Here is an 11,614-nt window from a genome sequence, read left to right as displayed (position 1 = left end):
TTCCTCAAGTACCAGTACCTTTATTACTGAATCAGTTGGGTGACATTAAAATCGTATTTTCCATTTCTTTGTAAGTTTTCCAAAGCTTAAGGGGAGCTTACCTCATTCTTTGATTTGACATTACACTTTGATGAGTCACTGGATAGTTGGCAGCTTCAACTCAAGTGCATGTCTACATTAGCAAGAAATTGTTTTAAATGGTATTTGCGGTGTTTATGAGACTCCTAAGTGGATGTGAGTTCTTGAAAGTCGTGTTGTGGAAATTCAGCCTGCACCACTAAGTGAAGCCACATGGAGCCACAATGTGGTGAGTACCAACACTCAACCAGCATTGACCTGCTGCCCTTGTTTATTAAGGGGTTAGGGCCTTTTTGCCCTGGGCTAGGGTTAGGGTCTCTTCAGGGTTTAAGGGTTTAGGGCCTTTTGGCCCTGGGCTAGGGTAAGGGTCTCTTTAGGATTTGAGGGGTTAGGGCCATTTGGCCATGGGCTAGGGTTAGGGTCTCCTCAGGGTTTGAGGGGTTAGGGCCTTTTGGCCCAGGGCTAGGGTTAGGGTCTCCTCAGGGTTTGAGGGGTTAGGGCCTTTTGGCCCAGGGCTAGGGTTAGGGTCTCTTTAGGATTTGAGGGGTTAGGGCCTTTTGGCCCTGGGCTAGGGTCTCCTCAGGGTTTAAGGGGTTAGGGCCTTTTGGCCCAGGGCTAGGGTTAGGGTCTCCTCAGGGTTTAAGGCGTTAGGGCTTTTTGGCCCAGGGCTAGGGTAAGGGTCTCCTCAGGGTTTAAGGGGTTAGGGACTTTTGGCCCAGGGCTAGGGTTAGTGTCTCCTAAGGAATTAGGGCCTTTTGGCCCTGGTTTAAACCTGCTCTGTGGTGCAAAGAAAATTTGCTGTAAGAGAGGGGAGAGATGATTTTAGTTTCAACTCACAAATGTTAATTTGAACACATTTTTAAATACATTTGAACACGTGTAGTAAAGCTGTCTAACATAAATAAATGTCGGTTGCACTTTGGTGTCAGACCTTGAGTGTAAGCAAGGTTGGCAGAGTTTGAGATCAGATTCTTGGAGCTAACCTTGAATTTGACATGCAATTACAAGCATAATTTTGTGACATACTTTGAAAGCTAAATGTTGTTCATTGTGAAAGTGAAACATCTGTGGGGTGAAAGTTCAAAGATTCTTGTGTGTATACTGTATTACTGGTAATATTTTGTTCAACTGAATTATGTCTGTATATCTATGAATGCTTTGAATATATTTAATTCATACTGTATTTAAAAGTAGTAAACAATGTGTTTACATCAATAACTATGTTTTTGAAATAACTGATAATGTTGATGTAGTAATTTGTTTTGGAACGCTTGATTTTTAATTTGTATATTAATGACTGGGTGGTCATATGAATGCCTGTGTGCATCTGTTCTTTGGCTGTGTGTTAGCAAATTATCTTATTAACCATTGGGTGGATTTTAATGAAACTGTCAGAAAGTAATTATTGAATGTACATTTACAACTGATTCACTTTTACAGTTAACCTGATTCAAGATGACCACCACAGATAACCAACCTTAGCAAACTCAAAAATAGCTTTAACTCAGTGAATTTTACAGATACCAAGCTAAGATTTGGTGTGGTATTTGCTGAATGTCATGCCCAACACACCCTGAGCACTAACAGTTCACACAACACTTTTGTTTAAAATTTTGGATTACAAAGGGTCAAGTGGTGGGCATTCATTCAAGGAATGCTACGTTTGAATAAAAAAATAGAAAATTTGTTGAAAAAATAAAAATGAAAGGTGTAATTTTGCTACAAAGCATGTTTTATTATTTTTTTATTGCTTAATATAATAATAAGACATACAGTAACTGTATGATTAGTAACCATAGCACCAGATTTATTTCTTACAGTCTCCATCCATCCATTCATCCATCCATCCATCCATCCATCCATCCATCCATCCATCCATCCATCCATCCATCCATATATACATATGATCCCTAAAAACATCTTTGGATAAGTATAGCAAACAAACAGGTTTGTCTATTCATTACCAATGCCCATTCAATTTTTTAGCACACTGTTTACAGTTCAAGTATGAATATTAAAAGTACACATATACAGTATCATAAATTACCAAACTCAAAGGTTATTTTATATATATATATATATATAAACAATCAGGATTACATTTCTACAAAATTAATGGCACATAGTGCATCACATATTGTTTACATTTCTGATACAGATCTCATAGAACAATTGGTCACCATGAACATGAATGGTTGCCAAAGTTTGTCTAGCTGCTCGTTTACTTTATTTTTTTTTTAAATCATTTTCAGCCACTCTTTAAATCAAAACAAGCTGCATTGTCTGAAAAGAAAACAAAATCTGCATCTATTTTCTAACTTTGGTTAAAGCTTAACAACAAATAACAAAAAGGCCTGTTAGGTTACTCGACAGTCGAAGCCATCCTAAAAGTTATTTATGATGAGATCACCTCTTTAGAAGGAGATTTCCTCACATACCAGTTTAGCTGATATAATTACAAATCATGCAGCAAATGTTTTGGCTATGGGACGGTCAAGCATCTGCTAAGAAAATTTTAAGCTTACTTGTGTCCGTTAAAAAGACTGAAGCTCTGCCAATGTCAGTTTTTTCCTTCTTTAGATTAGAGGTAATTCCAGTAGTCAAAAGGCACCATTTATAATATACTAGTTAGTGGTTACAAAATACAAACAGTAGGTGAGTACATTTCTTTAACAAAGCAGACCGTGGACAAAGTATGTTCAAAGTAGTCACTGTACAACAATAAAAAGAATATACTTTGATGTCAGTAGAGAATAAATAGGGTTTAAAACATATATATTACATATCTCAACAGAAAATGGATGTTAGTGAGAGGTAGGGGGTTGTAGGTACCTACAGCAGGCCTTACGGAAGGTCACGGTGTAACAGATGAGAACTTACAAAAAAATTAGAGCACTTTTACACTGGGAAATACTGAGTACTATTATTATCTCACAGTACAAGTGGTTTTTGTAACAGTTTTCATGTCAGTGTCATTCTCGGATTTTCACTGTTGTTAAATACCTCACAACGGACAGCAGAGTGTAAGCGTGCATAACACTGACAACATTAACTATCTACGGTTGGTTCAAAAGCTTTAAATGTCCTCTTAACGTTTGACCTCTGACATGAGGCAAGTCAGGAAGGAAGACGGTACTTGGCTGTTTATCATGGTAAAGTGATAGTTCAGATCTTTTGGACTGGGGTTCCATGGAAAGGTTATAAACAATTTAAAGCTCAGCTGTTGCACATGGCTCTTTGAATGGCTTCAGTTTAGAGAAATAGTTTATTTTAGACAGACCAGTTCATCTAAGTGGATCTAATTCCAAAATAAATCACTGCCATCCTAAAACAACTCCAATCCCAAAAACTACAAAGCGGTTGATGCAAATAGTATTTTAGAAGATTTTACATTGCTGCCAATTTTGCAATACACTGGCATTTCTATAGCATTGTATAGCTATTTCTGAGCACAAATAGCTATCTACAACAGGTAAAATATTTTTTGCTCACCTTTTCACAAAACCCCACTTTAAAAGATGTAAACTATTGCTTTAAGTCATTCTGGATACTTTCTTTGTTAGATGAGAACATTAATAATACTTTCAAATTAACTTAAAGCAGGCAGCTAGGAGTTTAAATCTCTCACCCTGTAATGCATAATAATATTTTAGTGTAAAACACTTTTAGTCACAGATGAATTGCAACAGTCTTTACTTACATTTAGTGTTTTCACCTTTATACTGTTTTACTGGCTGCTGTTGAACTGATACATCAAATTGTCAACAACAAACAGACTAAATATGCACTCCATTTACAGATGACGATACAAAAGACAGTTTTTAAGATGAAAATATCTCTTTTGAAACTAGAGAGGTTAAGCTCCTTAGACTTCTGTTTGTTCTCTTGCTTTCCCTGTCACTGTCGAGTCCTGTATCCCTTTGTATTTTACAAAGCAGGTATACAAGTACAATATAACACAAATGCCAAACAAATGAAGCTGAGTCCTCTTCAGTTTGAATAAAGCACCTTAGAGTGGTCCTGTAGTGCTGCAGAGTGGGTTGCGTTGTGTCCTCTTTAGCTGCCACTTGGAAACAGGAAATGTCACTGTGGGGCATTCGACGCACTCACAACTGACAGCAGGATCCAACAAATCCTTCTTACTGTGTGTTTCTGGGCTCGTGTCTTCAAAACAGATTTAGGAGTTTGGTCTCAGCTTGACTCTCAGTGAACTGTAAGGAGTAGGCCGTGGTGAGCTTGAGGAATGCACTTCCCACAGAAACCGCCACAGCGGCCGTAGATTCTTGTTCCGTCCTACAGATCGAGATGAATGAGAGGGAGAAAAAAAAAAGTGGGCAAAAGGGCAGCTTTGATGCAGAGAATGAACACTTTATAAATGCCTGTAGTGGATTCCAGCTTGGTGAATCAGGCAGAAATGCAACAATGCTATTCAATCCCCAAGCTTGATCACAGCACAGTAAAATGACATAATCAAAAACAGTTACTTTAAAAGTACGTAGTGTAATATATGAATGTGTTTGAAACTTCATACCTCGGATCTGTGGACTTTAAGAGAAACATAGTTGCCTTGAGGTGTCCATTTGGTGGCCTGAGCCACTTTGAGGCCAGTGCCAATCAGATTAATACTGAACTGACCCTAAAAAAAACACATCAGATCGAGTTCTTTACTCTGTGATGCTATCAGACGTATACGACACACACAAACAGGATGCGTTTAAAGTTTCCACAAGACATTACTTGCCCAACCTGTGGACACTTGGCTGCACTGTAACAGTCTCCTGCTGTAGCAAAGGGCACAGGGCGGCCAAGGAGAGTCTGGGAAAACTGGAGGTCTGTGACTGGTAAACAGCAAAGATACACATTTAGAGACACGCCGTGCAACAGCAGAAGTAAACAGATCTGCCAGGAAATTTAACCATGCAGATAAGTGATGTCAGTTTGCCAGATGTGTTTGCTCCACTTGAACGACTTTTCCTCTAAGTGGTTCTTAAAGTAAAGATGGGAGGTTAAATAAAGAGATTCACAAAATCCAAGCCAAATTAAATCATTGGTTGATCATATTTAGGTATAATGTTTAAAGGTTTTGCCATTTTTAAGTTTTTCTCTTTTCTTTAATCTGTTATATTTTACTCACAGGTAACCAGATACAAAAATGCTATTTTCATCTCATCCTTACTTCATACCACTGATGTGTAAATTAAATTTTACAGTTCTTGGTCAATCAAACTGTTTCAAATTTGTTTAGTTTTATTTTCATGTTTTATTTTGCAGTTACAGTCATGAGAAAAAGAAAGTACCCACTCCTCTTTACTTTTTAGTAATGCAACAAGGCAAGACAACAACAACCTGGTTTTGACCAGGTTCTAAAATTTATTTAATATAACCTCAAGTGTACAAAAACACAGCAGATTCCACTATGTTATTATTTATTAAACAAAAATGAAGTAAAAGGTTCCCTGATACCAGTGTATTTTCCTGCTACCTTTTTAAAAATGGAAGAATAACATTGCTGAAATGTGCCAGGTCCACCAAATTAGCACCTTTTAGTAATCTTCCTTTCGTCTTGAACTTATTATCCAGCTACAGATCTGTTTTAAATCATCTGAAAGCCAAATGAGCACCATGTACAGGGAGGCTGGGAGCAACCCAGACCAGACTTTTGCAGGATGATGGCAAACTGATCCAACTTCCCATTTAAAAAGCATGCATGTTCCCACCTATTTACACAAACACTGCACACTAAGCCACCTTCTCTAATAAAAGACACGTTGGAAAACAAGGAAAGGTGGAGCTGACTGTTAAAATGAGAATATGCCCTGAGGTTATATGTGTGTACATATTCTGAGTGCATGATTATTTGCATGCAAGAGTTTGAAAATAATCCAGTTAGATGTCCAAGTGTGAGTGCTCACAAATTGCCAGAATGTGCCTCTGAGTAAGCATGTGCACGCATGCATTCTTTCATTCATATGTTTGTATGGAGAGGCCTAGATTCAATTCCTCGCCTGGTGATGCGAGCACAGAGTGAGGAGAGTTCATCATTTTGATTTCAGTGGAAGGAGTGTGAGAGAAAAGCTCTCTTTTCTGCAGCTGAACAGGCTTTTGGATGAGCCTTTATTTGCACAACGGGACGAGGCGTGTGAAGGTTTAAAACAACACTGATGTGTGGTCTCATTACAGTAGACAGTGGAAGGCAGTCACAGAGTAATTACGCACTCATTATCCTCAGGGAGTTCAGGTCGAGGCGAACTTTGTGGAAGAGTGTGTATCCGGCTGCGGGATAGTCGTTTCTGCAGTCACAGTCCTGTTTGCGGCTGCCGTTATACGGGCACTCAAATGGGTTCAGCAACCTATAAGGCAAGGGAAAAAAAAAGAGTGTTAAAATTTATGTAAGACAAAGACACTGTATTTTAAACACCTTTTTTTATTTTACACACCTCTGTCCATACACCTCCGAGTAGTTGTCAGTCTGACCGCTGCGCAGAGTCACATACTCTTTAGGAGAATCAGTCTGCATCTCTGCGCAGTAAATCTAAAACCAAACACATTAAGACACCAGATGACCTCTCATGGGGGAATCTGCTGTTGGAGTCATGATGTGTGCAGGAGTAACTATGGCAGCACACACACACACCTGTAGGATCCGAGACTTGACTTTCAGATAGTATTCCCCATCCATCCTCACACCCTGCCTCACCTGGACCTCTCGGCAAGATGTGAACAACTGGCCTAGGAGAGGATGTATGTAAAGGAAATTTTAGTTCATTAACTGCATAATAAGAAAGAAGTCCTTAAATTTCCACTATCTAAAGTCCTAATATTGAGCCACTCTACTTGTATATTTATGATTTTGTTGTGAACAAACTCCCAAAAGGTTGCAAAACCTAATAATACAAAACAATTACATTAGAAACTTTTGCAACCTGTTTCTTTATTTCCTCAACAAGAGTTGTTGTGTTTCCTCCTCTGTAGTCCAAAAGCACTTCGGAGCTCATATTATGCTGATTAGCTGATTAAAATGAACACTTGACCACCAAAATGGCTGCCACCCGAGCATATCATTTTAATTTCGCCCGTGCCTGACTTGGCAGAAGCTAAGTCGGCAGTGACTAGCCAAGTGTGCCAGTGTTGAAACATTTGAAATGTGTGTGAGCGAAAGTTTGGCCTGCACAATTAAAGCTGCCTCGGTTTCAGCACAGAACCTTCCGAGACATCCCGACAAACCCTCCACATCTTAATTTGTAGGAAACTGCTGACTTTTTACTGTTTATTGTTCCGCTGAATTATCACCTAAATAGGCTTTAAGTGGAGCCTATTGTTCAACTTAATGTGTGGAACCGAAGCAAGTAGTTGAACTTATGTAAACACAACCAGACACAGCTTTGGTTGTTGTACACGGCACACTCAATTTGATGCCATCTGGCTAAATATTTCATGTTGGAAATGTGCACATGGGAACAGAAAAGTTGAACAAAATGATTGAATTGCTATAGCATGATATCAAGAGAAAAACCATAAACCTGGAAGAATAATTATTTACATTGTCTATCTTGACACGCAGCTTGAGACTCAGGTCTTTCTGCTGGACGACAGTCTTTGGACGGTTGGCCTTTGGACGTCACACACTCCACTTTGCGATACATCTCTCCTGCCCCACAGGTCTGAGAACACTGATACACATAAAGGTTTCCACACACAGAAACGAAAAACATTAGCAAAAAAAACTTTATACTATATTAGAAAAACATATCAACAATTATATTGTTGATCTAAAGAACTTTCTGGTGGTCTTTTCTGGTGGTTTTTGTGCTTCACCTTTGTCCACGGCCCAACCTTCCAGTAGGTGGTGTGTGTGCACTCCCTGAGGAGGCATGGCTGGGTGGCAGGAGGGGACGGCTCGGGGCACTTAGTGCTCACAAAGGAGGCCTGAGTGTAGAAACGCTGAGCAGCATAAGAGGAGGGCATCGCAGAGCAGGAGACGATACGCTGCTGATAGCCAACACCACAGCTGGCAGAGCACTGAGAAACACACAGAGACACACACATTCAGACTATAAAGTGATTGGTCAGGCCTTCTGAAATGAAGTTTGAGGGAAACATTATGAACATTTAGGATCCTACTTGTTGTAGATAGCTCTTTGAATAAATTTAACTTGGAGAAACCAAGTTTAATTTTAACCGGATAACGAGCTGACAAACAATCCGACTGAGGCCAAGACCAAAGTGGAATGCTGCCATTTGAAATCATTTCCAGTTTGTAAAATTTCAAAGCAGTTCTTCTGAATGCTATTTAAGACTATTTACATCAGTCAATTTCAAATCAGGTGAATATTTACAGCCCTGCGATGAACCTCCAACCTGTTCAGGGTGTACCATGCCTCTCGTACAATGACCACTGGAGATTAGCATCAGCACCCCCATGACCAACAAGGATAAAATGAATGGATGATTATTTACATATAATTCTACAGTTATTTGCAAGTGCAAATGGAACCAGCAGTTAGCTGTAGCCCAGGGTACTTTCAGCAAGAATATCATAATATTTCTGTTGACAAAAATGTTTAATGTGAAACTGCCCTTACAAAAAAATCCCATGAAATTCACATGTGATCACATGGGAATCACATGTGATTCCCATTTTCCACATGTGGTTCACATAATCCACAAAAAAATCACATATTTCCACATGTGATTCCCATTTTCCACATGTGGTTCACATAATCCACAAAAAAATCACGTTTTCACATGTGGAAATGTGGGAATCACATGTGATTTTCATGGGATTTTTTTGTAAGGGTGGCAGTGCTGTAAATGATTACAAAAAGGCGTTCACACATCATGTTATTAAATTTTGGGACTGGAGTGGTTTTATGATGACAGCAGTCTGCTTTGGTTTTTGCTCTGCTTAGGCTAGCTGTTAGCTCATCGGTGTGGTGAAAACTAACTCTATCACTCCAGAATGAAGTTGTTCAAAGTGCTATCTACAACAGGTAAGATATGAATTGTTTGTAGCTTTTCCACAGGACCCACTTTAAAAACCTCATTTAACAACATTGAGAGGGAGACAAAGCTGATTATAACTTTTTTTTTCTTTTGATAATTGGTAAACGTGAATATCTGGTAAACTAAAGAAAACTTGTATTTGTAGAGAAGAGGAACAAAGAGTTTCTCTCAATTTCCAACATAAAGAATTGGACTCATAGAATGTCTCCCAAAAGCCTCCCTAATTTGTGTTTTTCTTCCTACCTGTGACCATTCTCCTGTCATCCACATGTAGTGACAGGGAGCTTCTTCACAGTGTTGGAGTGATGAAGGTCTGAATGATGGTTCACAGTAGTCATCTTGGGCCTGTGTCATCCCTGGGCCTACACAGCCCACTTTTCTGCTTCTCATGCCTTCTCCACATGTTGCGTTACACTACAAATGAAAAGGGGAGTGAATATTGCTTTCTTTACAGCAAGGACACCGCTCATTGCTGAGACTCTCAGTTCTTCTTATGGCACAAACAAGCACGCAGGCTTAAATGCAAATCTGTTCAGGTTAGATGAAATAACTCCTAGTTGGCAAGCTTATCAAAAAACAAGATAAACGCTGTGCTGTCCTTCCTAAAAGATGCTTTATTGGAGTATTTAAAAGGACATGTTGACATTACTCAGAAAAAAATAAATCATAAAAAGTTATTGTAAAAACTCTGCTGCATGTTGATTTCAAAGCCAAACCTTTAAAAGATAGCCGGCCGTAAATTCTTAAGGCAACACAGGAAACTACTTCAAACGTTCCAATAGAAGGCCTCAGTGCTATGTCCCTATATGGTGCCCTTTTATATGCCCGATTTTGAGGACAAAGCACACAACATGAAAGGGTTGAGCCATAAAAAAGAGAAAAAAATAAAACACTGCTTGCGTGACACACAATAGTAACATTCAGCAGGAGTAAAGGAATGATGTCCATCAGTGTTTTGAGGTTTGCTGCTGTGGGGTAATTTTTACTGATGATTATCTCTAAAATCCTCATGGCACATAAAAGGTGGATTAAGGGTACTTTCAGATTATCTATTCGATGAGGCAGAAAGAGAAATGGTGCAGACCTCAGCTAATTGAAAACATTAATACGATGGCTGGATTTCTGTACATATATTTCACAGAAAAAGACAGAGCAAAAGAAAATAACAGGAATCCAGACAACTGAGCAAGAGAGTCCACTTACTTCTTCCCATTCACCAGCGACCCAGGCGTAGTGAGTGCATTCTGCAGTGTGACACGGTCGGACAGCAGGAGGACATGTGTGAGGATCACACAGGTCCTCTCGGACACGTCCGGTGCCTTTTAACCTGCAGTAAACATCTCGCTTCTGAACTCCAGACCCACAGGTGGCAGAACACTAATAAAGCAATAACAGAACATGTGATTTAAGAGAATAAAAGTTTTAATCATTGAGAAGATAACAGTTATAATGTGTGACTTTTAAAACACATCTCATAGCAATAAGGGTATATTAGAAAAAAGTACTTTTTATTGGCATTCTAAATGTGCTACAGAACTAACTGAGACACGTAACTGGTTTTAGAAGTAAAACTCTGTCTAGTTGTTTAACACAATTTTATTTAAATTGTTTAAACATGATCCTGCATAAAATCATAATGTACATCAACAAATGGCACAAATACCTGCAGAAAACTCAGTATTCACAAGTAATAGGAGAAATGTATTGTTTTGTCTCTCAAAGCTTTACTGACTTGAGCTGCATGTGAAGATCTGCTGATTAGTTCATTGTTCCTGTTCAATGCACTTATCTGGGATCACACCAAGGTCTATCTCAAACATGTGTTTGATGTTCTTTGAGCCCCGAGCCTCCGCACCGAGGAAGCTTTCTGTAAGGTTTAAACTGATCAAGATTATCTCTCTGTTTCTAACCTCAAAGACCAACACCAAATCCTCGTCATTTTCTTATGGTCTGAAATTCTGTGAATGATACAGCTGGATAAAATTTCCAGGAACTTTCAGATCTGCTTCAATGTTTCACTGCAACTGTGAGCTATCATTGCAGAGTGTGTAGCTAGCTTCAAAAGGGTGAAGTCCTTGACTACGAAAAGAAAAAAAAAACCTTCAGAGATCTGACCTTCAAATTAAAACTAACTTTTTGTAAAACAAATATCCAAAATGTATAAATAAAACCTTCTGTTGACGAGCATCTTGTTTCAGTACTGCTGATAGCTACAGTTCCTGCAGAACACTTCCTTTTATTCTTGAAGCAACGAAGGACGGCAACATGAAACTATAAATAAGAAATGAGGAAACAGCTTCATGATTTCATAACAGTACTGAGTCAGCAGCTGCAGATTTTAAAGAGTCAATAAAGCCAGATTACAAAAAATACTTTTTTATTTACATCTGGGGTTTCTTGCCTGATAGTCAGACAGTTCTGGGAACTCCTAGCTGGTTGGTTGGGATCTCTTAGTCCAAAAACATGGCCGTGAGTTTAATTGGCGTTTTTACTTGGCATTATTGTGCATGTGATTGGTTGTCTGTTTGATAAC

General features: G+C 38.9%; 1 protein-coding gene across 2 annotated transcripts in view; it reads right to left on the bottom strand.

Moving 5' to 3' along the window:
- Positions 1-1,789: 1,789 nt before the first annotated feature.
- Positions 1,790-11,614, bottom strand: part of LOC108230038 (A disintegrin and metalloproteinase with thrombospondin motifs 20-like) — a 93,104-nt gene continuing 83,279 nt past the window's right edge. For both annotated transcript variants that reach the window (XM_017405842.2, XM_017405844.3), the window contains 10 exons: positions 10,285-10,458; positions 9,325-9,495; positions 7,894-8,097; positions 7,619-7,748; positions 6,713-6,807; positions 6,516-6,610; positions 6,295-6,428; positions 4,825-4,916; positions 4,610-4,714; positions 1,790-4,371 (listed from right to left, as the gene is read on the bottom strand). In XM_017405842.2, coding sequence (XP_017261331.1) covers positions 4,282-4,371; positions 4,610-4,714; positions 4,825-4,916; positions 6,295-6,428; positions 6,516-6,610; positions 6,713-6,807; positions 7,619-7,748; positions 7,894-8,097; positions 9,325-9,495; positions 10,285-10,458 — 1,290 coding nt within the window. In that variant the 3' untranslated portion in view covers positions 1,790-4,281. The remainder of the gene's footprint in view (positions 4,372-4,609; positions 4,715-4,824; positions 4,917-6,294; positions 6,429-6,515; positions 6,611-6,712; positions 6,808-7,618; positions 7,749-7,893; positions 8,098-9,324; positions 9,496-10,284; positions 10,459-11,614) is intronic.

The sequence above is a fragment of the Kryptolebias marmoratus genome, linkage group LG11 (assembly GCF_001649575.2).
Source record: "Kryptolebias marmoratus isolate JLee-2015 linkage group LG11, ASM164957v2, whole genome shotgun sequence".
Classification (NCBI taxonomy): Eukaryota; Metazoa; Chordata; class Actinopteri; order Cyprinodontiformes; family Rivulidae; genus Kryptolebias; species Kryptolebias marmoratus.
The sequence above is the reverse complement of the archived record's forward strand: the minus strand, read 5'-3'. Positions and strand labels throughout refer to the sequence as shown.